The following is a 27982-nucleotide window of genomic DNA, read 5'->3' as shown; positions in this document are numbered from 1 at the left end:
TTTGCCAAAAATGCAGAATAAAGTATCAAGATTTTTAAAGAGAAAGTGTCAAACCTGAATAATTGGCTACACAAACGAGTCCCCAGCTCAAATGTATTTAATCTACAAATAATACATATTTTCAATTTATGATAAAATATATGTGTGCTTATGTACATTTTAAATAATATATATTCTAGCTATAAAAAATATATTCTATATTGCCGGTTACTGATCCAACTTCCTCATCTGATGTTATCTGAATGGCACCTCGAAAGACTTTGGAAATAAATTACTCTCATGAAAACACCTAGAATTTCAGTGAAAGTAGGTTATGCTATCTGTCCTTGAAGAAGCACTCTGGCGCAGCACCAATCTTTCAGGAGAGTGAATCATCCTTGTCAGGACAGAGCAAGACTCTCATAGGAAAGCTTAGCATTAACCCAGTCCCACAGCCACTCCGTCTTTCCTTTGTTAGCCGAGGCAAACATAGCTGGAAACTAGAACATTTTGAACAGTATAGTGCATCAAATGACAGATCTGTCTTCACCCCTCCCAGTAAAGTTGAATACAGTCTCATGGAAATTTCCAGACTCACTGCCACTTTTTGGGGCTTTTGGAACATCCGCCAAAATGGAGAAAAAATGTTTTCCAAATGGGACTGCGTGATATAAACAACTCCCCGGGAGGTGTGCTGAAGCCTCAGTTTGTCACGAGGGCCAACAACCACAAAGTGTCCGCCCAAGCCATTGAGAACGTATGGCAGGTCGCCATGACATGGGGCTCAACAGCTGTCCAAAGAGCTGAGAGAGGTCGCTGACTACGGCCTTGTTCCAAACCGTCCACCCAAGTGAAGGGAAGGAAGCTGCAGGGCACCGCTCCCAGTGTTTCCCACAGCACAGTCACTTTAGAGTGCAAGAAACATGGAAATGTATCTTTCACTAGTTCCAAGGTCTCAGAAGTATTATATATGCATCCACACAGACAAGCAGATGGACACTCACACACATTTAGTGTGTACCATATGTATCCTCTTGTGTTCGTTAGCAGACATCCTTTCTTCCTGAACGCTTCCCTATTATAGCCCCAAAACCCTTGACAGGTGTCAGCCGTACTCAGCTCACCGACTCACCAAAGCCTCCCCAGAAATAATCCGCTTCTTCTTTTCCTATCTCCCACAGTAGATTTCATCACAATTTCTGGACAAATTCAACCGATGCTGCTGACTTTTATGGGAAAGACTTTTATTTTGATTCAATATAAATCCTATCTCGGGGCTTGAGGAGGGGAGGCAGCAGTTTTCTCCCCCCACCTTCTGTCTGCCTGTCTTCCTCTCTTTCCGCCCCCACCCTCCGCTGCTTCCTCCCGCGATATCCCTCTGTTGGACTCGCAGGCTTATGTCATGTGGAAAGTGTCTTCACTGAAGCAGCTCGAGGACACTCAGAAGCCATTTCCATTTTCGGAGACATTTTCTTGGTGAATATTGTCATTCAACGTTCCCTCATCTGAGCGTGTGGAAAAGCCTTCAGGTTTTAAAGGGACTTGATCCCCTTTTCCAGACATATTCTCAGAGGATTAAGCAGTGAGGCCCAACTAAAGCACCCTTAATCAAATCACAATAAATAGCCCCCTCACAATGCTGGATGCCACATTTTCCTTTCTATCTTGCAGGGGATTTGTCCCAGGGAGGGGATATCACAGTTGAAACGGCCCAGTGCCTGCAGAGGGAATACAATGAGATGTGCTCCGTGTGTAGGAGTGTGCTGCACTTACATGTGCACTAGGTGTGTTTTATTGTGCCTAAATGTATGTACATGTTGTTTTTGACAGCATGGTGATTCTCTTACAGCTCTTATTGCAGCTGGTGTTGGAGTCGAGCGCGGCTTTTAGAGCCAAAATGGAGGGGTTTAAGTGTGCCTTAGGAAAGCTCCTGGCAGCGCATCCGTGTGGCCCTCCAGGGCAGCAAAAAAAGCATTTACTGCAGATTAGAGCTCCTCTCAAGTGTTTCACAAAGTCGGTCTTAAGCTTGACAATTGTTCCCTGGGCAATCCAGCAACCTGCAACGGAGGAAAATGTCACCACACCGCACCCCATTTCGTTTTTTCTGGCCTTTGCTGGAGGTTAAAAAGGTTATGAATCAGAATTTGGTTTTGCACGTCACATTCCTCATTTTTTATCTCCCACCAAATGATGTTATTGATTGATGAAATTGTTGTATGCATCACTGTAGGTATAGGTGTATTGATTAACTCAATTTCTCCTTAATGAAAAGAAAATACAGGACCCAGTTTGTGTCATTTTTATAAGCAATCTATCAATTTCACTTCATTGAAATGTCTCAATTTGCCAGCAGCCATGTTTTACCTTTTTCAGTGACTTTGTCTGTGAACTACCTACTTTTCCAAAGATGTAAGGCTCATTCATATGTTGTCTTCTTCCAGGTAACTACCCTCGGTCCTCCAACTACAGTGGGCCTGCCAGTACCGGCTACAGCGGCCCCGGCCCCGGCATGACCAACAGTCTGGGAATGAATGCTAGCAGCCCCATGCACGGCCAGGGGCCCGGCCAGCCCATACCTGTGGGACGCAGCCATGGCGCAGGCAGCCAGAACAGGGTGTACCCACCCATGGCCCCCAGCTCCCCCGGCATGCCCCAGCCAGCTGGGCCCGGGATGGGCCCTCCCTCTTTGGGTAGCTCTAACCGCAAGGCCCAGGAGGCAGCAGCAGCTGCCATGCCGGGATCTGCCAACTCGACACACAACAGGTGAGAGCAAGCACCCAGGGGCTCACTGTCTCTGAGTTTTGTAGATTAACATGTGTTTCTTTATGGCTGTAAGTTTTCACCCAAGTTTGTGTGTTTGTGACTTTTACATATTGCATTATTTATTTTTCTTCAAAATTTGCTAAAGATATCATGATATTTTTTTAACAAATTATTCCGGCCACAATAATCGAGAGTCTGATGTTGTAACAGCCATAGTGTAAGTGTCTGTATATGTTCATATCATTCATTACAATTGCTCCTATGCTATTAGGTCCTAAAATTGATCTTGGCAAAAGACAGAAGAATAGATTCAATATTATTATTACATCGCTTTCAAAAAGAAAAGGCTCAAATTCTTCTGTAGGACTGAACCTATTTTAGAAATAGTGTTTTTATTTGTATTGAAGACACATGGCACATTTTTTACCTCAATGGGAACCACAGTTAAAGAATACAAACAACTATTGATCGTCTTAACCTTAACTACTATTGTACATCAATTGAAAAGCAATATTGGTATGCTTGAATAGGGGCTGGTAAGCATCTCTTCTCTATCTTACATCACTCTCTCTGCACGGTTGTGTATTGGGAGGAGGGCTGAAAAGCACCGGAGAGAGTTTCTGGGCCACACAGTTTGTCTTTTTCTTCCATGAGTCTTTTCAGACGTGAAGGCATGAGTCGTTCTCTGGGGTTCCACGCTTCTGTGAGCCATTTGCCGAGCCATCCCTATTTTCACACATCTCATAAAGTGCCTGACATTTTGATAGCTGGCACTATACACCAAGTGCCATTTGTTGTAGAGATATTGGCCTGTGAGCCGACTGTATGGGTTGAATACAGCACTGTCAAAACATAAAAGAAGGAAAAGCAAACCACAGATTTAACTGTGAAAACACCAGAGACCGAGGTGACACCAAGAACCTTATCACAAACACAAAGCACTTTGATGCTTTAACAGCATATGAGTTAATATTATGTTTCCATCAGTGTTGGAATTTTAAATGTAAGCGTGTGTGCAGCATCGGAGACCAGGGCTGTTGTGGGATTGTGTGGGCAGTAAAATACTGCTGAACCCTGCCGGGGGATCTAGTGGAAACATGGCCGTCTTCTGAGAGGAAGTGTGGATTTCTGCGCTTCCTCCTATCAGTGCGGGGGTTTGTCTAACAATGCATCATGGGTGCCAGCATTTTGCATGCTGTAGTGGCGAATGAACATTTGACAATGTTCATTCCTATTTCTGATGATGCATGACTCCAACTGGAGACTGTGAGCTAGCAATGAAGTTTTTGTTTTTGTTGGGGGTCTGTTGGTGCCGGTCTTCAGGCGGCCTCCTTACGCGAGGTCCCAAGCCCAGATGCAGCCACGTCATCCCACCTCCACCCACTGGCCTGCACCCTACCCCACCTCCACCTGTCCACCACCTTCCCCTCCACTCAGACCTCACCATCCACCCATCCTGCAACCCTCACATTCACAGCACCATAGGTAGGTCCACCCCCATCGTGATGTTTGTGTGCATGCCTTTAAAGGGATAGTAAGGATATGCTTGTATGAGGTTCTGTATCAGTGTATTATGTAGATTGTGGTCAGCACGACCAAGTTTGAGTCACAGACAGGATGACCACCACAGCAGCAAAGCATGTACTGCTGTTATTGTTCACCGCATTACCTTTCCAGGAGACATCCCTTTGATCCGAACTGAAGCCGTTTTTCCTGCTGAAGCAACACGACCCCACTGAAAAATACAGTAACTTTATCTTACAGAATATGGTAGATGCTGGTCTACTTTTGCCTCGATACGAAAGTTTGTTTGGGTTAATATTTCACTTTGTTGAATCAAAACGAATCAAAGTCACACATACGTCGAGAAGACAAAAAATACTGTTTTATTTTAGTGGGGTCTGTTGGCTTTAGTGAAACATCTTCAGTTCCCCTGCAGAAAGGGCTGTGTTATGGCAAGTAATGCTGTGATAATATTGGAAATATAGCGTGATATTGATCGTCTAATATAAGTTGTGGTGCCCACGTCCTCAACAGTTCATTAATTTGCTTTCAGTACTTATGTTTTTCAAAACTGCCAACTGCTATCTACTGTAGGTATTACACTGACTACGGGTAAGCACATCATTCAACCCCACTTTAAAACATCCAACCTATCCTTTTAAAAATAAACTGTCTTCATGAATGTGTTTGTGTGTCAAACTGCTATGGAAATGTCTCATGCTAAACAGAACTGAAAGTGATCGTGATGATATTTCTCACAAGCTCCCTCTATAAACAAAACAAGAGGAGTCGTCATGCGATCATTGTAATTGCCATCATCACCTTCAGCATCATGACTGTAGTCATCATTATCATCATCAGCGCGTCTTAGTCATGGCAACAAGTGAGCGCAGGCAGCATGATGCACGGACACACACACGGACACACTCACTGAGTTTTAGATTGTTGTGTGCACTGTGTTGGCATTTTGCGGGGAGGCTGGCAGTATGTGTGATTAATTACGTGCATCAGCAGGGCCAAACACACGCACACACACACAGTCACACACAGCAATGCAAATGCTGGCCGAGCCATTAGGAGATGGCTGTTCTGTCAATAAGAAGTGGCATGACATGATCCCCACTGCTGGGACCAATCAGACTGGCTGTCAGTCTCTCCTCACATTCAGCAAGTCTTCAGAAAGGTGTCGCACGCTCGCTGTGGCGCTGCCGGAGGAAAGGGCTCTCTGTGCCACTCTGTTTGTTTACATATCTGTCTGCAAAGTGTGTGTGTCTTCACTCATTTCTCTTCTCAGTGATCCCTTCTGATCTACCATCGACTGTGAAAACATCCCTGTGTTTCTTGCCTTTGTTCGGCGTCATTAATGTGTTGTGTTTTTACTGCACCGCAAAGTTCACATTTTAAGCAAAAAGTCCAGTGCGATGATGACTTTTACTTTTGATTTTATGTCGGAAATCTCTTTTTTCTGTTTGGCTGCGATGGCTGCACTTGTAAACTTCCAAATTGCTATCGTATTTATTCAAAACAAAGCATTACTTCGCCTTGCACTGGAGTACAACTGAACAGAAACGGCTTAGAACAACAAAAGACTGGTATCTCGCTTGTTTAAAAAAAAAACTGAAAACTAGGTGAGACTGTAGTTTTCGAAGCAAATCAGTGTTAAAAAAAATGTAATTGTCATAATGCAGCTGTCTTCTTTATTCATAATATTTATTTAAAGCAATTATGAATTAGTTGTAGCCTTGACTGATTTGAAGTTTTTAAAAAAACAACCTAAATGTTTGTTAAGATGGGCATCTTTGGAGAGCAAACCCGTTTCTGTGCTGCCAGTCTCCTTCTTAGAGTTTTCCTTGCCTGCTATCGCTCATTTTCCCTCTTTCATCCGTCCCCGTCTGTTTCTGTTCTCTCCTCCCACCTGTTTCACTCTTTTTACCAACTCTCCCAACTGTATCGCCCTCTCCCTCTCTGTGCAGCTCTGTTATCCTACCCAGACTGTTTTATCTCCCTCAGTCTTTCTTCCTCCCAATTTGCTTTTTGTTCTCCGCTGTCTCCAGCACGGCCTTGTTATGTTTTTCTTCCTCAGATCCCACTTTAGAACATCTGACGGAGATCAGGAGAAAATTGGCCTCCGAAAAACCTGCAGTTAAAGGCTCCAGTCCCCCGTTTGCTCTCCAGATCTCAGTGCAACATTCAGAAACATTCAGACCTAGTTCCTCTCCGCCTGAGAAACAAGTTGTTAGTCGTAGCACATGTCTAGCTTCACTCTTTGATCCACCAACCCAGAGTGAACTGCCACAGCCACCGCGCTGCCTAGCCTCCAAATCATGGGGCTAGTTAGCGGGTGATGTCATTGGATGGTCTCTTCTTCTTCTCTTCTTGAATGTTCCTCACTACATTCCCACCAATAAACCTTTTACATTTCCACCTCTCATACCCAATATCAAACCTCCCCTGATTCACACACACCCTCACACATTAGTAGCCACACTCCAGCTTCATTACGCTGAGTGAAAAGAATGCCAAATGAGCAGAGGAGGGCCACTTCTGGTATCCCATGACTGCAGGCGTAGGTCGTGATTAAATCTTCATAAAGTCTGGCATGAGTGTGTTCTTCCCTCGAGGCCTCCAACCTCCAACTGGAATCAGAAACAAATGTCCCACTTTTATCGGTGAATCAAGTTAATTGGTGGTTGAGGGGAAACAGGGTCTAGAGTTTAGGAAACGTACAAAAGAACCCTGTTGCTCTACCTTAAGTTAAATGTGTCAAATAGCGGACACTAAAAAACCTCCTAATCATAATTCATTGTAATCTAGATTCTATTGATGCCAGTTATTTTAATATTTTGAAAAATGTATAGTGGTTTCCTGAAATGATAATATGACAGTGGGAAATAGCATTGGTTGTATGGAAAGTTGCTTCCCTTGCTGCCAGTTGTCAGTATGATGAATTGCAGTGTAAAAACTCTGACATGTTATGCACAAATAACACGGACGGTGTCTAACCCTGTCAGTGTGGAGGAGGTACAAGATTGTTTTTGAAGAAAGGTACGGTACAACATTTTTCCGGGGCTGTGGATTGATGTTAGGGATTTCTTTTTTTTTTGGAAAAGAGAAGAGAACAGGAAGTATTAAAAGGTATAAGCTTTTCTTGGCAGCAGCTTCTGAGGACAGAATTGGCTTTTCAAATGACTTTCCAGCGCTGCCGGCGACACTCTACACAAAGTTCCTGGAGCTATAGGAACGGGCTCTGTCTGAAAAAATAAGCACTTAGTAGAAGAAGAGCAAAGCTCAGAAAGAAAAGTCGTAAATCAAAGGGAAATTGAAGGGAAAAAAATGTTGGAAGAGGGGAGAAGAGAGGAAAGGAGAGTGCTCCCAGGCAAATCCTTGCCAAATAATTCATTTCTGACCTCCTTAGTAAGTAAATTTGCTAAATAAATAAGAGCACTGCTTGAATGTCAAGAACGAGGGATGCTGCCTGTGGTGCTTTGTCGCTCGCAGTCTTGGCAGTGTTGCGGCGCGCTCTGCTTTCATTAGATGGGCAAAATAAATGGCTTCTCCTCTATCCATCCTGAGCTGTTTGATGTTCGGGAAGGAGGGAGTAGCTTTTCTCTGGATTTAATATGTTAAAAGCTGTCCTTTTATTTTTTGTGGGGGGTTTATTCTGCCGCCCCTCCCTTTTTGTATGTGTGTGTGAGGGTGTGTGTGTGGTGATTTGAGTCAGGAGTTTGGAGGAGCTATGAGCCCAAGCTGCCCTAAGAACAGATTGGGTCCATATATAATTCATGGCCTCCAGCCGATCCACTCCATCCTTCCATCCAGCAGCCTCTCTCTGGCTCTCTTTTCTCTCACTTTCTTACACACACTCTACACACTCACACACACAAAGCAGAGGGATCGATAGGCAGGGACACTCACACACACTCACACACACACACTTCTGCAGTCCCAGCGCTTCTGCTGTCTCGTCCAGTTAGCAGCGCTGGGAGGCATCGGCGCGGCCTGTCACCACGAATGAAGGACAAAGGCGCTGCCACTTCTAGAGAGACACCGTCAGCTGGTTGGCTGGCACCTCGTAACCATGGCATCCCCTTGGCAACAGCGCCCACCCTGCGCATGAACACAAGGACACGCTCAGACACCGACACACACACACACACACTGCCCACACGGCCTTCTCTGTTGCCCTTCACACATGTGGACTGAATAGCAAAAGGAGATAGGTGTGTGCTTGCGTGCGTGCGTACGTGCGTGCGCGTGTGGTGAGAAGGCAACAGTTTTTTGTTTCTATGAACGTATTTAAAAGGTTTTTATTTCAACCGTGTGAGTTGAAGGCTTTTCTGCCCTAATGGTGTCTGGACAGGCCGAACAAAATATCGAACACCAAAGCAGAATTTGTGTATACATCTTCGCTGTAATGTGGTGTCAAAACTCTCACACTAACTTTTCTTAAGGAAAAATTTAAAACTCAGAGAAAGAAGAGCCTCCCTGTCTCTCTCTCTCTCTCCTCAGGCCACTCCTTGACAACAAACTGAGAGTGCACTGGCCTGATGGTGCTAGGAAGATGTTTCTCAGTGAGAGTGTGTTCCCTCGGCTCAGTCTCATGGAACAGCGATTACCTCCAGCTCTGGGGCCCTGAGCTGCAGATACGGCCCCCCTCGGTCCACCAGGGACTCATACACACACTACTCAGGCTTCTTCTTGCCTTCATTTCCATCCCTCCTTCTCTCTCCAGCTCCCTTCTTCTTTTCTTCCTCTCCCTTTATATCCATCTCTCCTCTATCTTCCTTCGCTCTTTCTCTCTCTGCGGCAACAGGATGGGTTTTTTTTTTCCCGGCACAAAGGTGCCTGAGAGCAAGATGAATGCGCTATGCCGTTTTTTTTCTCCCCCCCCCTCCCCGAAAGCGGCACATGCATATATTAAGTGTGATTAAACGCTGTGCAATGCCTCCATCAAGTGCTTTCTAATGGGCTTTTTTATGACATGAATTAGTCATAATGGGAGAACGCCACAGTTGAAAACCTCCAACCACTGTTGTTGTTGTTGTTGATTTGGGTATTTCACCATTCACATGAGAGCTTTTGCATATATATCGCTCAAGGTGGGTGAGGGGCGTTTTTACTGTACAGTATGGATAAATTAGGTTCGAGGGCATTTTAGCAACTTTTCTTCCTGGCTGGCTTATCTGCGCTCTGTTTTGTGGGAGTTTGCTGCAGCGTACATTTTTCACTTGAGAGAGAAGTTGCAACGATCAAAAGGTACATTTATTTCCGTGTCTTGACTCACAGAAAGCTTTTTAGGGAACACGTAGGCAGCAAGGAAGGAGTCTCAATTCCCCCCCCTCCGTTATAGGGAAATGGGGCCAGATAAGCGTGGATTTGGTGTGAGCTTGTTTCTTTGCCATGGAGCTCCCCTGTGCACCTCGGCCCCCATAGAGGGATTACATATGTATCATCAGCCGTGCTCTATGACTAATTACATCTGTGAGATGAGATTATGGGGAGGTTTACCAAGCCAATCCCTCCTCTTAGGCTATGTGTATCAGTTCCAACACGAGGTATTACACTATGTGTCTGTGTGAGTGAGTGAAAGAGAGAATTATGCCAGTTAGGAGGGAATTGACTGACATAAATCCCAATAGATTTTTTATTTCAGTCTGCATAAAACTTGCATTTCGGGCCAAAAACTCCTCCTTGTGGTCTGTCATCGCCCAACACCGTCCCAAGGATGTCTTCCAGCCTACCTGCTTTTTTCCTTAATTTATTCGTTCTTTACCATAACAACTATTCCCTCATTTGTCTTTCCCTTCTCAACCCTCCTCTGCCTGCTTTATTTTCTAATTTAATTCTCAGTCTTCCACCTGTCATCTCTTGTTCATTCATTCTTTTAGGCTTTTCTCTCTCTCTTCGTCTCACATTTTCTCTCTGCGTCTCTATCCTCCTTTTCTCCAAATCCTTTTTTATGTGGTTGTCCAGGAGATAATCTTGAGTCAGCAGGAGATAGACCAAATTGTTCCAAACACGGTGTTCCCTTTCAGTCCCTGTGTCACTGGCTTTGGCCTGCCTGGCATGCAATGATAGACGTTGCCTTCAATCACACAGACTCTGACACACACACACACACACACACACACACACACACACACACACACACACACACACACACACACACACACACACACACACACAGACACACGTGGATGGCTAGCGTTCAGCAGGTTGAAGATAAGCGCCACTGATGTCACTTGCGACACCATGTGATGAGCCGCCTGAGAGACAGAGAGAGGGAAGGGAGGCTGAGGGAGGGAGATTGACTTCTTCCGTTGCCATGGCAACAAATAACATGATCCTCTCCAAAAGCACACCTTAATTAGTTAAATTATGACTTGTGGGAGAGGGAGGGAGAGGGGGGGAAAGGGAGGGGAGGGGGATTTATAGGAGAAAAAAGAGCAAATAGAGGATCGGAGAGTTTTTTTTGTTTCTGATGCCACATGCACATCTTCAATCTTTTGGAGGAGTTGTTTGTTTGATCAGGAATATGTGGTTTTCTGTGCTTTCATTCTGACTTTCAGACATACATGCTACTCGGTTTTTACTACAACACTAAGCATGGCAGCGCTAGACTGCCAACTATCATCATCTTCGTACGATTCTGTGACTTCTGTTCTTCTGCAGCTTTCACTGTGACCCACTTATCTCTCCACAGCCTGTCATTACATTGTGAATCCAAACTGGATTTGTCTCTCCCAATTCCACTAACATCTCTCCTCTCTTTCCGTGGTAGGCAGGGCAGCTATCAGGGCCAGGGCATCAGCCAGGCCAGCACCATGGCTACGACTGTGCCCTACAGCCAGCCAACGGGGAACAACAGCTCCGCCATGGGCAACGCACAAGCTCCAGCATACAACATGCCACCTTCAGGTATACTAGCTCAATGCTAACCAACAGAGTTATGGTCCATATGTCCTAGGGCAGGGGTCAGCAAACTTTACTATCAAAAGAGCCATTTGGCACCCAAATAAAGTTTGTCTGGAGCTGCCGAACATTTGATCACACAGCTTATAAAGTTTTTTATATAGTTATACTATATACACAAAAAACAGTTTGTTGAATATTTTATATCAACAATAAAATGCTGAATTCCCACAATACAGCATGAATGTAAGCCAGGATTGCCAGCAGTAAAAGCAGAGGCATTTTCACACTCTGAATTAAACTCCTTTTTTTCAAGGCCGGGCGGGCTAGAAATGTGGATTAGCCACCTCCAGGACAAAGACGTAGATGGATTTCCCCTTCCTAGCCAAGCCTGTTCATACAGCTGTCAGCCTCCTACATCCCACACACATATATTTGACCCCATATTGACTTACTTATCTTACATTGCAATGTACAGAATACATGTTGATAAATAGAAAAGAAACAGGCACAGCTGTGTGAGTTGATGTGAAAGGGTACTCTGATCTTCTGGAGTTTGACCTATGTGTTTATGTTGAATGTACTGCTGAACTCGCTCAGGATTGTTTACATTCCGAGCAGAAGTAGAAAGCGAGTGAACTAAAAGGGGTGAAAGAGAGTAAAAGGCTAAGAAATCAAGAGAGTAACTTTCTCAGAGCTCCTGTCGAGTTGGCCCTCCAGTGAGCAAAGATTAATGTGGTGCATCACTCTGTCTTACAGCCCTTCACCCCGCTGCATTGTTGCTAAACGCGCCTCACAGTGGCGCCCTAAATGAAAAGCGCCTTTTATTTAAAACCGAATATCAGAATGCGTGACATTTGGAAAAACTTCAAACGAATTACAGTGCCAAGGTTCCTCAAAACTCATCTGGTTTGCCCCTGGGCACGGTAAAAAGCCATTAGTTTTCCCACTGTGCCGCCGCTCACAAGGGAAAAATAAAGACGCAGAGCCTTGTATTCAAGGATCTCTTCTTTCTGTTGATAAGAAAAATATGCAGCTGGCACGGCGGAAAGGAGTCTTTAAGGGCCTCAGCTCTTCTTCAATTAGAAACCTTGTACACAAATGTCTTTGAAAACAGAAACAAGTGTTCTCGTCAGACAACATCTCTTGAATGCTAACCTTCCCATTCTGTTGCCACTTTAAATATTTGACAACATCCCAAATGAATTCTCCCAAATCTGAGGATGTGCAGCCAGCAAGGTAGGAGTGCGCTGGCTGGCTTTAAGTGGAGTCTTACCTCTTTCTCTATGTCTTTTCTAAACAGAAGTATTTTGACATGTTTCTTTTGCAATTGTCCCTTTGAGATGAATGCTGGACAGACTTTAGAGGCCCCTGGAGAAGACAGAAAGAAAGAGGATAATTAAATATAATTTAAAGAATTTTACTCTGTCTTTGACATTATACAAACTATTATCATGCAGGTTTCAGCACACAGGAAGAAGCCACGGTCATTTTAGGATCTTAAATCATGTTGAATCTAAGTAAACATCTTCATTCCAACAAAGTTTGCCTGCCCATAGATGCTTTGATTATATATCTCAGCTGTTTTTGCTTGTGAAATATCGGTTCAAATGTTTGTTTTATTAAATGTCTCCTTATTCTTCGTGAAGGAGACATGGGAATGTCGGGAGACGGGATGATGAGCCCTGATGTGAAAGCGAAGGCGGACGTAAAAGACGACAGCGTTCCCGCCAACGAGCCTCACAAACCAAAGGTACACAGTTGACCTTTATCGACTTGCAATCTTTTTTCTGCAATTCCCTTTCTCCCTCTCGTTTTTTATTTTTGTTTTGTTGTGTTTTTTGATCTTTCTCCCCTAATGAAGCAAACCGAATCTGATCAGCATATGCTGCCTCAGCACAGTGGGATGTTTCTCTCTTGTTTTCTCGCCATATCTAATGATTTGTTTAACATTTACCATTCCTAATGTTTTCCTCGCTTTGTTTTAGCCCCCAGCACTCTCTCCTTACTGATGTTTTGGCAGCCCGAGCTGCAAAAACAAAACACACTCACACTCACACGCACAGGCATATTTGTTAATTTATTTTATATAACGAAAAGACAAGAAGCCGCAGACTGGCCTTTCCAGTAAGACACACACACACACACACACACACACACACACACACACACACACACACACACACACACAAGCACATGTACACCATCCTTCTCGTAACACTACTTCCTCAGTGCCTCACACATACACACAAACACACACATGTCCCAATACACAATGCTGACTTCTCATTTTGCCCTACAATTGCAGCTCGGCTTGGCTCAGCTCAGCAACAACAGAACTCTGCTCTTTGCTCTTCTCTTCCCCCTCCTCTTGTTTTTGCTTAACAACCCCTTTTTCTCTCTCTCTCTCTCTCTCTCCCTCAGCCACACACTCACACAGACGTGCACAAACACACTCACACGCCTCCATCACATCCAATACACGTCTTTTCCCTCCAAATCCCTGTCTTTTCTTTTGCTGATTACGGTAGTAGGGCCTTTTGAATTATTTAAGGCAGTCAGAGCAGCCAGAAAGACCCCCAGTGCTCCCAAAAGAGATGATCTGTCTGCCAAGAGAGTGAGAAAGAGAGAGAGGGGGGGGGGGGGGGGGGTAAAGGGAAAGAGATAAGGTTTTGCTGACATGAGCATTCTGTACACAGAACAGAAGCACTTGTCAAGCTGTTGTTCCTTTTTTTGCAGTCTCTTTCTCACACACTTACACACTTACACACTTACACACACACACACACACACACACACACACACACACACACACTGGCGAATGTACACATGAACTGAAGGACAAGACTCACACTCACATGCACTGATGGGAACTAACATGGAATGTCACACACACACATGTATGGAATATGGAATAAAGATGATCTGCTACATGCTGGTCTGCATTTATGCATGTTGAAAAGACACAATGGCAGAATGCAGATTCCTCACACACACTTACTGTCCCCCTGGCTTTATTTCAGTAGTTTGAAGGTACTTGTTCTTTTGTAATTAACTTAGCCTTGCGCCAAAAGCTTGATGTGCATCTGCATTGATTGACAGCTAAACCCAAAAATGCTGACCAATCAGGGAAGACTGGGCTCTTTTCAGAAGGGTAGGAGATAAGCAGAAAACAGCTACAGTCGGACAGGCAGTACAAGGAGAATACATATTTTTTCAACGAAAATTACAGAATGTCAGCTTTTTCTTGTTGTATCAGAATATAAACAATTCAATCTAAAAAGTTGTTTAACATGACTACCGGAAAAACATGTATTTTGAACTCACCTACATTTACCTGGAGAGCTACATTTAATAAGCCGGTTCAAATTATTTATACAGTATTTATAAATGGTATATCATTTGTTTATAAAGCTTTAGGAGCATATTTTCCGAGTGTTTATAGTGACTATAGCTGACACATAAATGTAATCCTCTAAAATGTAGTGGGATCCGAATACAACTTAAAATCTTAATACTGAAGTGGAATTGAGATTTACTTGACACACATTATGAACTTGCATTACAACTCAAACACACACGTCTCAGTTTCCTTGCACACACACATCGACTCAATGTGTTCTATCTTCTGCTGAAAACTCATAGTCTGACCTCACTGTTGTTGTGAGAGTAGAGGATCATACCATTGTGTTATACTGATAGTGAGGAGGTGTGTGGAAGGCAACAGTGATTCTTTTATAGAAATGAACTTGTAGTCCTCTTCCTCTCCCCCCCAGCAGCTACAGGACGGCTACAGCAACAGCAGCAGCTCCCAGCAGTGTGTGTCGCAGCCCACCACGCCAGGGGGTGCGCTGCCCGTGCCCTCCCCCCTCTCCCCCAGCCCAGCCAGCCTGTCCTCCTACCACGGAGACGACAGTGACAGCATCAGCAGCCCCCCCTGGCCCCTCAAAACCCCCTCCAGCCCCGTAAGTACTAAAGGCTCAATCACTATTGGCTGGATGGGTGTGTGTATTTACTGGATAAGTAAAGGAATGACATGAACATATTGACACAGAAACCAAACCAAGAGAATTAATGATCTGTGAAACACATTTAAATTCCCTTTATAGACAATAATGTCAGTATAAGCTGTTAGTTTGATTTATTTATTTATGACTGAAGGATTATTGTGTAATTACATGATCAAATGCTGGTTCTTAGACTACAGAAATATTTTTAAACCTGGACTGAAGCCAGACATGTCTTGGTAAGATTACACTTTGTCCACCAATTCGAACTTGAGGGACATAAATGTGCTGTGAATGAACTTGGAAGTAAACACAAGCTGCTTACTTAACACAATGCTCTAAAGATTTAGAATTTGTTTTGCTTGGTCATTGAACCAAGGGCCTACTTCAGAATTTGTAAATATGGGATTAAACTTTAATGATCCTTGTGGGAAGAGAGAGTTGTTGGTAAAGCAGAAAACTGCAATAGGAGACAGCCATAAACCGCACATGAGAAGTCAACGACGCCACCGTGACGTCATCAATATGTTTTGGAGACAGTCTTACATGCTTAAAACAAAATAGGATGTCATTTACTGGAAAAGCACCCGAATGTTTTTCTGTCTCTTCGTACAATCGAACGCTGAAAAATAAATGTTAAAGTTAACGTTCATCAACTGAAAACATGCTGTAAAAGAGATTTAAGACAAAAAAAAAAAAAAACATTCCACAGCTATTTAACAATGTATTCAGTGCCATAGATACGCATTGCTACTCATCTATTTTGACTGACAGGCCGAATGTCTAAGCGACCTGTCAATCTCAAAGAAGCTACGCCCTGAAGCATACCGAGCTTTGTTTATGTATTATCTTACTAATGGGAAAATCATTTACAAAATAAACATTTAGCCTTATTAAAGAAGACTTGAATCTATTGATTGAGCCCATAAACTCATTAAAAACTCATTTACTGAGATAATACCTTTAAGTGTGAAGAAGGGTAGTTTTTTATAGACTTCTATACAACTTTGTAATGACTTCTTACTGCGATGAATGGAACCACCTACTGGCCATTGGAAATAATGCAGGTTTTAAATTGGCTTCACATGTGTTTCAACTGTTTCAACATGAACGTAGCTGATTAAGGACATTTTCATTTCCATAAGCTAACTTTTTTTTCTGCATCTCTCACCAGAAACCCAACCCCAACTCCTCCTCTCTCAGTGGGGAGCGAATCACACGGCTCTTTGATCTTGGTGTGGAGCCGGAGAGGCGGGGCTGGGTGGAGCGATACCTGACCTTCATGGAGGAGAGGGGCACGCCTGTTGCTCAGCTTCCCACTGTGGGCAAGAAGCCCCTGGACCTGTGGAAGCTCTACATAGCTGTTCGTGAGATAGGAGGCCTCGCCATGGTAACGTTTAGAAAACACACTTGATATTTTTGGGGGGGGGGCAAAAACATGAACTCCATAGCGATGATAACAGACAGATTAAACAGTTGATAAGCCTTCAGTCAACGTGTATCAGCAATGTGCTGTGTATTAAACCAGCATGGCATATGCATTGCGATGGTAGCAGGAAACGGCATTGCACTTCAAACCCAAAAGTATATAGATATGCAAACATTACACATCTTATTTCAAAACCTTGGGCATTTTATTTTGCTACAGTAGCCTCTTCTTTTCTACGAAGGCTTTTCACACAACTTGAAGGGATTGTGTCCCTTTCAGCCACAATAACATGAATGAGGTAGCCACTGGTGTTATGAAATAAGGTTCCAGTTCAGGTCCGGGCTGTGTGCATGCTGGTCAATCCATTCCACACTGCACCTAGAAAAAAGTTGTACTCAGACCTTGTCGTGCTGAAAAGGAAAATGACCTTCCCAAACATTGTTGCTGCTAGTTGCAACTGAGAACCTTTAAATAACAGCCCCAGAGTAAAAATATGTGTTCATGGGTGTCTAGATACAGCGATGTGAAAAGTATGGGTAAGAGTAGCAGACACATGTAGATTAAGTACAAAAACATGAAATGTACAGCCATGGACTTCATTATTTTTGATTTAATTCAGCAGGGTGTGGTCAACCATACTCCAGGCAAAATTACAAGAGCCTGGCTGATGCTGCAGGGATACATAAAGATGAAGAAATAGGACATGATTTGACTTATTTATGTCTTAATTCCTCATCCTCAAACCCTCATCCACTCAGGTAAACAAGAACAAGAAGTGGCGCGAGCTGTCCTCCACCCTGAACGTGGGCACATCCAGCACCTCCGCCAGCTCTCTGAAGAAGCAGTACATCCAGTTCCTGTTTGCCTACGAGTGTAAGATGGAGCGGGGGGAGGAGCCGCCGGCAGACAGCAGCACCATGGCCGGGGGGGACAGCAGGAAGCAGGTCAAGATCCAGCCCCCCTCACCTGGTAAGGCCTGAAAACACACTCAATTGCTGTTTCCTTTTTTTCACCACTCAGATCCCCCATCTGTCTGTAGCCAAACAACAGGTGCTGCTGATCAAACTACAGGTGTCAGGAATCTTCAGAGCAACAGTGATCTGTATTCATGACTATGTGTTGTGTACATCATAGACACAACAAATGAGTCAGACACCTTTTAGTGAATGTAGCTGCCATGCTAGCATCTTGGAGGTAATTGTTGGGTGTAGAAATGTTTATAAAGCAGGAACAAATTAAAGTTTTCTCGGCTACTGTACACATCACCAGACTATAAATAATGATGGGATTCAGTATGAACCAAAAACATAAATTATCCATTTCCAACAGTGCAAAGACAGTTCATAGAGCAGTGGCAGTTATAGAGTTAGTTAACCTAATTAACATCCGTTTTTTATAAAAAATAATTAAAAAAAGTCTCTAAAACGTACAACCGCTAGAACCGAGGCAAAAATGTCAAATTGTCCCTTTAACAGCTTACAGTGCCATGGCCAGCCAGTGTGTGCTACATTATTATTAATAATAATATCTTACAAGAATGCAACATCAATACATGAACACAGATTAAAGCCCAACACGCCACGGTGATCATTAGCCCTAATGAGATGATTCTTAGTTTAATAAAGGTACGCTCCAATGCGAGCACTGTGCTTTCGAGGAAATGTAATACTGTTTTAGTACAGCACCGTACAAAGGGTTTGCGTTCTGTTTGTGTACATTACCTGTTCACACCACGTCTGTCTCTCGGCACAATTATGACGTGAGGATCAGCAGAGGAGAGGGAAAGAGTTGGAGCCATGCGGAGCGGTAAGGTCACGTCTCTAATTTGCAGCGGAGATGAGAAAAGTGACCCTGGCTTTTAAATAGAACATCAGAGCACTTCACCTGCCTGAGACACTGCAGATTGCTTTTCCTGGTGGGTGGGAAAGAGCATCTCCCTTTTATTTGCATACACACACACATACATACAGTACACATTAGCTACCTATATAAACATGTGAATTATTTCATATTCCCTCTTGCTCATAACACTTTATAATCTACAATTTGGCCCTCTCTCATCTATTGAACGAGACCTAACCAAGACCAATTTCACAGAGTCTCTGTTCTCTGCTGATGGAACCGTGGAACTCAGATATGGAGTCTATATTGGGAAATATGAAAAGGTCAATGTTTGTTCCACCTTTTGGATATGCAGCATTAAACTGTAAAGTACTAGTTGCAGCATATGATTGAAGTAAGTTCTGCTGCATCATTTTTACGGCACCTGCATTTAAATCATCATCAGAGTTAAAAACCCTGCAGCTAATTATGTACTACAGCTGTTAGACAAAACAAAAAAAAACATAATTCTACACTGTGCATTTAAAATGTGAAGGGTAGTTACATATTGGTGTTGCTTAGCTCATGTTTCATAGCTCTGCTAATATTGTAATCACCACAGATGACTCGGTCAGGGGTGATAAACCTCCAGGTTAGCTAAACTTCATCGAAAGAATAAACCGAGGCAAGCAGTACAATTATTTACCATACTTTTCTGTTTTAAATATCCATCACAGTAGTTAAACACCCAGTGATTGTACTTACTGTAGCTGAGACAAAATAATCTGTGCGATGAGGGATTATTACTATGATTGAAACAATCAAATTATTCTGTATTTCCTAGCTTTGTGATTTTTTTCCGACTTCATAGATAGTATTGTTTTAACAGATATTGTTTATCTTCCAATCATTCAATTAATATGTAATATTAAAATCAAATGTATGACAAATTGTCTGCTTTTGCAGTTTTAAATCAAACTTAATTTTTGCTGGGATGTCCCAGGAAACCAGGGCAAAGAACAATTTATATTGCTGTGAAGTAATAAACTGTACATCACAGGAAAGCATCCACCCTTCATCCAGCTACTGTTCACTTGTTTACAAGCGTTAATCTTGTCTGAATGCAGTGTCGCAATGTTGCCATGTTCCTGGACATTAGCAATTACTTTGATAAGATAAAAAAAGATATGTGTAACCTAAATAAATTATAACACTTCATTTCCCAAACAATCAAATAAAATTAATGACAGTTGACATTTATATAATGTCAACAAGTCTTTAATGTGTTTGCCTATTATGGGCCAGTGCATCTGTCACCAAACACACAAACAATTGCAGTTAGAGGTTCGATTCAGACGCGACCAAAGAAATTACACAGGGAAACATTGTCTGTTTGAGAAATTATGAATACCCCTTTAGAAAAAGTCCCATTCATTTCCTTTTCACGCCTCTGTCTTGATCTACTATCCATGCTCTCCTGCTGCAAAGTGCAAACTGCCTCCCTGACACCCTGCCAGCCTATATATAGACTGACAGCCCAATGATGTCACACAGGGAGCTTGTCCAGTGTGTGTGTGTGTGTGTGTGTGTGTGTGTGTGTGTGTGTGTGTGTGTGTGTGTGTGTGTGTGTGTGTGTGTGTGTGTGTGTGTGTGTGTGTGTGTGTGTGTGTGTGTGGAGTGATTAATGAGAGCTGGAATGTAGAACGTAAACAAACTCGACCTCGCCGTCACCTTTCATTCACAAAACTCACTCGGCTGACTGACTTTTTTTTCTCCCCCCCCTTTAACCATTACCAGCCCTCTGGATTATTATGTCACCCGCACACATACACACACAGCCTCTCGTGCACACACACATCAAAGGCCAGTCTCCTTTTTTTGTACACACTCTTTTTCCCCTCTGTCATTCTTCCCTGTGAATGTGGAGCAGAGGGCACATGAGTTCACGCTCTCCTCCAGCTCTGTAACCCCACGGCTCGGTGTTATGTATCCGTCTGTCTGCTTGCCTGCTCTTGAGGAATAGTAAACCTCTTAACCTTGGCTAACCCGTTTGCACTTCTCTCGTGTGTGAGTGTGTGCGGGCATATCCCAGGAAGTGGAGAATCCCTAATGCTCACCGGCCCTTCCTTGCTCTCTCTTCTACCCCGGCTCATCATCAGGGGAAAACCACCTCTCCCTCTCTCTCTTTCTCTCTCTGTTTCTCTTTCTCTGATGGTGTAGAGGCAGGGGGTATCATTGAATAATTCAGAATTAGCATGAATTTTTAAAGCTTAAGTCTTTCTTCCCTTTTTTCTTTTTCTTCCCGTGGAAACGTGCGGTGCAGTGAAAGGCCACTGAGGCTGTTCCAGAGAAAGCCTTCTTACGCTAAATGCTCATTAGGACGCTTTCATATTCTCTCTTCCACCGTCTTTGTCCTCTTTTAGCTGAAACGCTCCACAATTTCCATTAAACCTGCTTCTGGGAATTTGTATCCCTTGGTTTATCTGGTAGGGGGCTCTTTGTGTGTATTAGGCTCTTATTGGTCGGCACTCTCATACTTTACGAGTCACCTGAACTTCCACAGAAATACGGTGTCATAACAAGAGAGCACACTAACCCAATTTTAACCTCTGTAGGAGTCTCTTTGTGAGGGGATGTATTTGTTAGCATGCCGAAAGCACATGCTTTCTCACTTAAATTGAGGGGTGTGCATGTTTTTCTTTATTTTTGATACACTAATGGTAGTAGATACACTATATTTTCTTTAAATGCATATGTGCCCCCAGCATAGCCCTCCACATGAACCCATGATCAAGTCCATGGTACACTAGCCTGCTAACCCATCTTCAAACAGCTTCTAAATAGAGAGCTGTGCTGCAATTCCCTCTGAGGAAGCCTTCGCTGTGTCCTCTCCTCCTGCCTTCTTTCCTCCTGCCTCCTTTCCTCCTCCCTCCTCTCCTCCTGCCTCCTTTCCCTTCTCCTAGCAGTCCCTCATCTTTCTGCCCTCATGGCGGCTGTTTGCTTCGAGATCAGTTCTCACGTAGGGTACCACTCTTAGTGCTTCGGCTCTAAATCCTAAGTTATCTCCCTTACACAGCACCTCGCTGCAGAGAAAAAGCCCACCATGGCCGCCTTTACTCAAACAAGCCTCTAGATCATATCCTGAGAGCCTTGCGGTCTGATGTGTTTCACTTTTTGCTTTTGCGAGTTCTGTGAATCATATAATGATTTAAACGGATACTTGTGTCTTCCAGCGAATTCAGGCGGCTCACTCCAAGGCCCGCAGACGCCTCAGTCCTCCGGCAGCAGCTCTACAGCGGAGGCAGCGGGAGATCTGAAACCCCCCACCCCTGCCACCACCCCTCTGGGACAAGTCACACCTCTGCCCCCCAACAGGTACCACACAGACCCACTGTAACAGTAACAGCACTAATGCAGTACTGCTGATGCTCCAACGCTGCTCTAATGATAATAATAATAATTAATTACATTTATTTTAGCGCTTTTACAAGTGCTTGAAGCGCTTTACATTACATATTACATATATCAGACACGTAATACATCAATACTGTGGACAATACCCACAGGAGCAATTTAGGGTGGTCATTATGTTCATCCAGTCACTGCCGCTATAGTAGTTTTTATTATCTATGATTATTTGACTTTATTTTGTAAAAGAACTTGCAGTACTGCAGAACTTCTGTATGCACATTGCATGACACAAATAAACAACAGTTTGAATGTAACTTAGTAAACTCAACTAGTCAACATATTTGAAGGATAAGGTTGAATTATATTATCAGCATTGTTTAAGATTACAGTGCTTAACAATATATACCGTTGTTGAAATAAGCTTCACTTGTGACTTAATGTGCTGCATACGTGTCTACAGTATTGCATCTGTAACTATATCAAATAATATCTAACTCCCAGTTTTAAAGAAAAGGAAAAATAAAGATGATTTTCCGAAAAAGTAAACATGTTCTTCCCTGGCCTATGATAAACCCCTCTAGCATCTTTGACAAAAAATTGCGTAAACTTAATAGCCAATTAAAACATTTAATAATTTGTCTTCAAAGCACACATTCCATATGTTCACTGTTTCAGTTGTCTCCACCTCCCTCACAGCTTCTTCTTCTTACCCCCTCCCCCTCCTCCCTTGTCCAGGAGCAGTGTGAGCGTACAGGATCCCTTCTCGGAGGTGAGCGACCCTGCCTTCCAGAAGCGTGTTACCCCCCTGCCCCCCTCAGCTCCCTACCAGCAGGGCCTCAGCATGCCTGACATGATGATGAGGATGCAGTACGACACCAAGGACCCCTTCGCCGGGATGAGGAAGAGTGAGTGAACCACACGCTGTGACATCCTTTTACCCAAACCATGTTCTCCACAATTTCCCCCAATATTCTGAGTCTTATGTTAATAAACTTTAAATGAGTATATGTAAATGAATTAACTCTTTAAAATGCCTCATTCATCCCAAAGCCATTGTTCTTTGGTTTGTCTTGTCGGTCTAATTCATCGTCTAGTCAGGAAAGGTGTGTGTGTGTGTGTGTGTGTGTGTGTGTGTGTGTGTGTGTGTGTGTGTGTGTGTGTGTGTGTGTGTGTGTGTGTGTGTGTGTGTGTGTGTGTGTGTGTGTTACTACCAGAAGTATGAAAGAAGATGAGAACAATTTTTTAGGCCACACACATCCTTTTATCGAAAACACAACGGCCCGTCTGATGTTCTTGTAGCTTAGCCTTCGTCTCATCCTTACTTTGTACGTCCTTTTCATCCTCCTCATTCTCAACCTTTCATCCTTTCCATCCTGCTGAGAAGCACCTGTTTTGACCAACTCATGCGGTTTAGTTTTCAGAACAAACAGTAGTTTCAGAAAGAATGGCGGCTCCTCTGAAGGCTGGAGAGAATGGAGTCTGAATGAATAATATGGTGGATGTTAGCTGCATAACAACAGTCGCAGCCTCAGAACAATAGATTTAATCATGGGAAATGGAAAATATTCATAGAGGAATGCTGCCACCTGGTGGTCGGCAGATAAAAAGATCCATGCATTTAAAAATAAACATGTTTGCTGTTTATCAGTGATTGCCTAAAATCATGATAATATGCAACAATCAGAAATACCTAATGTTCTCTCCTCCTTCTCAGTGGCAGGAGCTGACCCCTACATTCCGGGTCAGATGCCGAGTGGAGGCATGCAGGACATGTATGGTCGCCCCCCGTCGGCGCTGAGCATGAGCCAGCGCTCGCAATACCCGTACGGGCCGGGCTACGACAGGAGGTAGGAGCAGACCAGCAGATGAGGGTGGTGAACCTGCAGCATGTCATTATTTCTCTGATATTTTCCCTATTCGATCCTCAGACCGGACCATGTCATGGGGATGGAGGGGAACATGGGTCCCCCTGGGAGTCAGAACAACATGGGACCTTCCAACAGTGAGGGCAGCATGTACTCTCCCAGCAGATACCCTTCACAGCAGAGGTCAGCACCTGTGGAGTCATCATGTAACTTTACGATTCATGTTCTGAACCAGCGTGTGATGTATCCTCTGTTGTGTTTCAGACACGATGGCTACAGTCAGCAGTATCCCAGCATGCCATACGGGATGCATCCATCTGGGATGTACCCACAGCAACAGGTGAGAGAGAGCTCATCTCTAAGATGTTAATAAAGAAGCTTTGCACTATATATGACGTACCAGCAAAACATTAAACCCATTTGGAACAGGAAATGCCCTAAGATCACACTAAAGATGGTGTACCATATAAATAAATCCTCACGCTACAAGTTTGATGAAAAGCATGCCAGTAGCTTTTTTTGTAATCCTGCTCATAGAGAAAAGAACCAACAGACGGAAAAACCGAGCCAAATAAAATATCCTTGGAAATGAACATAGAGGATTCGATTGAAATTGTAGAAGTAATCCTAACCATAAATATCTGCCATACCTAGGGTTGAGAAAATATGTAAAGATGCTACTCAGATAATGTAATTCTTAATCTCATATATACCACCACTGATTCTCCTGGAGCTATTAGTATGCCTATTTTTACTAACCATCTCCCCCCTTGCTTCAGCAGGGCTACAAACGGCCAATGGATGGCATGTACGGTCCCCCCCCCAAGAGACACGAGAGCGACATGTACGCCATGCAGTACGCCAACCAGCAGCCGGACATGTACAACCACTACGGCGGGGGGTACTCCGGCCCCGATCACAGACCCTTACAGGGACAGTTCCCCTACCCTTACCCCCGCGACCGCATGGGCCCCTCAGGTCAGAGCCAGCACAGCATGATGGGTGGGGGGCCACCTCCTAACCATGCGGCCGATGGCCCCAACATGTGGCCCTCCAGAACAGACCTGGGCTATCCTTACCCCAACAGACAGGGGCCACCGTCACAAATGCCCCCCTACATGGGTAGAGAGGACATGGAGGGGCGCCCGGGACAGGAGCAGTGGCACCGTCAGTCCCCTTACATGTCATCATCGGGGGGCATGATGCCCCTGACCTCACGCCAGCCATCTTCTTACTCTAACTCTCCCTCCATGCTCAACCACCTGCCCAGGGCCCCCAGCCCGGGGGCCTTCCAGCGCTCCATGGACCCCAGGATGTCTCCGGGCAAGGCTCCGTTCATGTCAGCCATGAAGATGACGAAGCCTGGGATGAGCATGATGGGCCCACAGGGGCCCCTCGGTCACTACCCCCCCAACCTGAGGCGGGACCTCAACTACCCCCCAGGATCAGTGGAGGCCACCATGCCCCTCCTCAAGCCCCGACGCAGGCTCACCTCCAAGGACACCGGTGAGATTATTTATTTAATGACTGTTCTGTCCGAGGTGATCAGATGCAATAGCAATACTACAGTGTAATATATTTAAATATATAAGTCCTGCATTAAATATGCAGCCCATTTCAGAATAGAGTAATCATAATTAGTTATTCATTACGTGCAGTTAATTAATTATGTAGTAAAGGTGGGGCATATTGTTGCCATTCTATAGTATGCCTGCTCATAATAACACATCATCCTTAGTTAGTTGATTCACATGTTGTGTTAATATTATGAATCCAAGTATTGTCAAATAAACGTAGTAGAGCAAAAAATACAATATTGACTTGAAAATATTGAAATACAATACTAGAGTACCCAGTTACATTCAACCAGTGACAGTGGGTGGATTGGTAAGGATAATTATTCTCGTTGTGCATGTTGTGGATTTTTTAGACATATCACAGCCTAATGTACATTTTATAAAAGTACTTAGAACTACGCTATTCAGTGTTTCCTTTGTATCGTTTGGACATTGTCTGAACATCCTACTGTTTATATTGCAGGAACACCGGAGGCCTGGCGCGTGATGATGTCTTTAAAGTCCGGCCTGCTGGCGGAGAGCACCTGGGCGCTGGACACCATCAACATCCTGCTGTACGACGACAGCACTGTGGGCTCCTTTAACCTCTCCCAGGTAAAACACAGGCATACACCTCCCTGCTGACAGGACGCAATCACTCATTTATACTGCCAGAGCCTGCTGTAACTGATATAGTGAAGAGACATAACATTTAGTTGGGAGGACATATTCATTAGACCATTATATCATTATGTAGGCCAAAGGACTCGAGATATTATGTCCATTTGAAATGAAAAAGTAATTAGAATGACATTTGCTTCTGCTCTAATTGCTGACATACATTTTTTCTGAACAGCTGCCTGGATTCCTAGAGCTGATTGTGGAGTACTTCCGCCGTTACCTGATCGAGATCTTTGGCATCCTGGAAGAGTTTGAGGTGGGGGCCGTGGCTCAGAAAATAATTTTGGACCCTGCTGCTGACCAGAAAGAAGAAGCGCCCGCTGACCAGGAAACAGAGTGTAGTGCTCAACCTGAACCTCACGCAGCTCCGGGAGCAGAGGTGGAGAAAGCGGCGGCCATAGTGGAAAAAACTCCACCAGACAATGCAGAGCCAGCCGAGGTGAACGGTGAGACAGAGGTTAGCGTCAAGAAAGAAGAGGACGGAGGGAAAGAGGTGGAGGCAGAGAGTGGAAAAGCAGTAGAGAGTAAAAAGGAGAGCGCCGAGACGGAGCCTAAACCCAAACAAGCCAGTAAATACGACCGTCTCCCCATCAAGATCGTCCACAAGGAGGAGCTGACGGAGGACATGATGGAGCACTTAGGCTACGTCACAGAGTTCACCAGCGGGTTGCTCCACTGGCAGGCAGGCGGGGGGGATTCCACAGCACACATTCAAACACAATTTGAACCCCGGAGCGAACCACCTGCCCGGGCGGAGGGAAAGACAAACAAAGAGGAAGAAAACAGAGAGGATGATGGAAAGAAACATTTCACCGCGACAATTGACGATGTTCTGTGTGCTCGGGTCGACGCCCTCTCCTACGCCCACCCCGCCCGCTCCCTGCCCTCCTACCCTTTCAGGGTGCACGAGGACGGCGAGCAGGACCACATCACCCTGCTGGAGGACGAGCCGCGCTGCCGGGACGAGGCTCCGCTCTCCACCTCCTCTGCCGGGCAGGATGCGCTGGCCAAGCGTTGCCTCTGTGTCTCCAACATCGTGCGCAGCCTGTCCTTCATCCCCGGGAATGATTTGGACATGTCCCGCCACCCCGCGCTGGTCCTCCTCCTGGGCAAGCTGCTCCTGCTGCACCACCAGCACCCGGAGAGGAACAGGTCGCCACCCGGCTACCGGAGGGACGAGCTGCAGGAGCAGGGGTCCTCCAGCAGCGAGGGGGAGTGGTGGTGGGAGTGTCTGGGTCTGCTCAGGGAGAACGCCATGGTCACTCTGGCCAACATCTCGGGCCAGCTGGATCTCTCCACCTACCCGGACACCATCTGCCTCCCCATCCTGGACGGCCTACTCCACTGGATGGTGTGCCCCTCGGCAGAAGCCCAGGACCCCTTCCCTTCAGCAACAGCCCACTCCCAGCTCACCTCCCAGAGGCTGGTGCTGGAGTGCCTCTGCAAGCTCAGCATCCAGGGCGGCAACATCGACCTCCTGCTGGCCACGCCCCCTTTCAGCCGCCAAGAGAAACTCTTCACCGTGCTGCTGCGCTACATCGCTCAGAGGAAGGCGCAGGTGTACCGGGAGATGGCCGTGGCTTTGCTCTCCCACCTGGCACAGGGAGACCCCACGGCGGCGTGCGCCATCACCATGCAGAAAGGCAGCGTGGGTAATTTTGTAGGCTTCTTGGAGGACGGCGTCAGCATGGTGCAGTACCAGCAGAACCCTCACAGCCTGCTGCACATGGGGCAGCCCCCCATGGACCCGCCCAGCATCAACATGATGTGCCGAGCGGCTAAGGGCCTGCTGGCCATGGCCAAAGTGGCGGAGAACAAGACAGAGTTTGTGCTGTACGAGAGCCGATTATTAGACATGTCCATTTCCTCCGTGCTCAACGCAGGGGTGGTGGCTATCATTTGCCAAGTTCTCTTCCACTTAGGGAAATTGTGACAAGAGGAGAGGCAGGACTCACCCGGCAGATGCTAACACACTCCTGTGGTTTTCTATTTTTATTTATCAAAATGACAGAAAATGTTTGTTTTTCTAAAAAAGAAATATCCACATAAACAAAA

General features: G+C 44.8%; 1 protein-coding gene across 1 annotated transcript; it reads left to right on the top strand.

Annotated features, from left to right (window-relative positions):
* Positions 1-634: 634 nt before the first annotated feature.
* arid1b (AT-rich interactive domain 1B) lies at positions 635-27982 on the top strand. Its single transcript, XM_010782836.1, has 17 exons — positions 635-736; positions 2033-2099; positions 2421-2742; positions 4066-4227; positions 11027-11163; positions 12807-12910; positions 14934-15122; positions 16339-16554; positions 17352-17562; positions 21648-21789; positions 22561-22730; positions 23540-23672; positions 23754-23873; positions 23955-24030; positions 24470-25196; positions 25731-25861; positions 26103-27982. Exons 1-17 carry the CDS (start codon positions 635-637, stop codon positions 27858-27860), a joined length of 4767 nt encoding a protein of 1588 aa, XP_010781138.1. The 3' UTR covers positions 27861-27982.

Source organism: Notothenia coriiceps, unplaced genomic scaffold (assembly GCF_000735185.1).
Source record: "Notothenia coriiceps isolate Sejong01 unplaced genomic scaffold, NC01 NC01_scaffold00000589, whole genome shotgun sequence".
Taxonomy (NCBI): domain Eukaryota; kingdom Metazoa; phylum Chordata; class Actinopteri; order Perciformes; family Nototheniidae; genus Notothenia; species Notothenia coriiceps.
The sequence above is the reverse complement of the archived record's forward strand: the minus strand, read 5'-3'. Positions and strand labels throughout refer to the sequence as shown.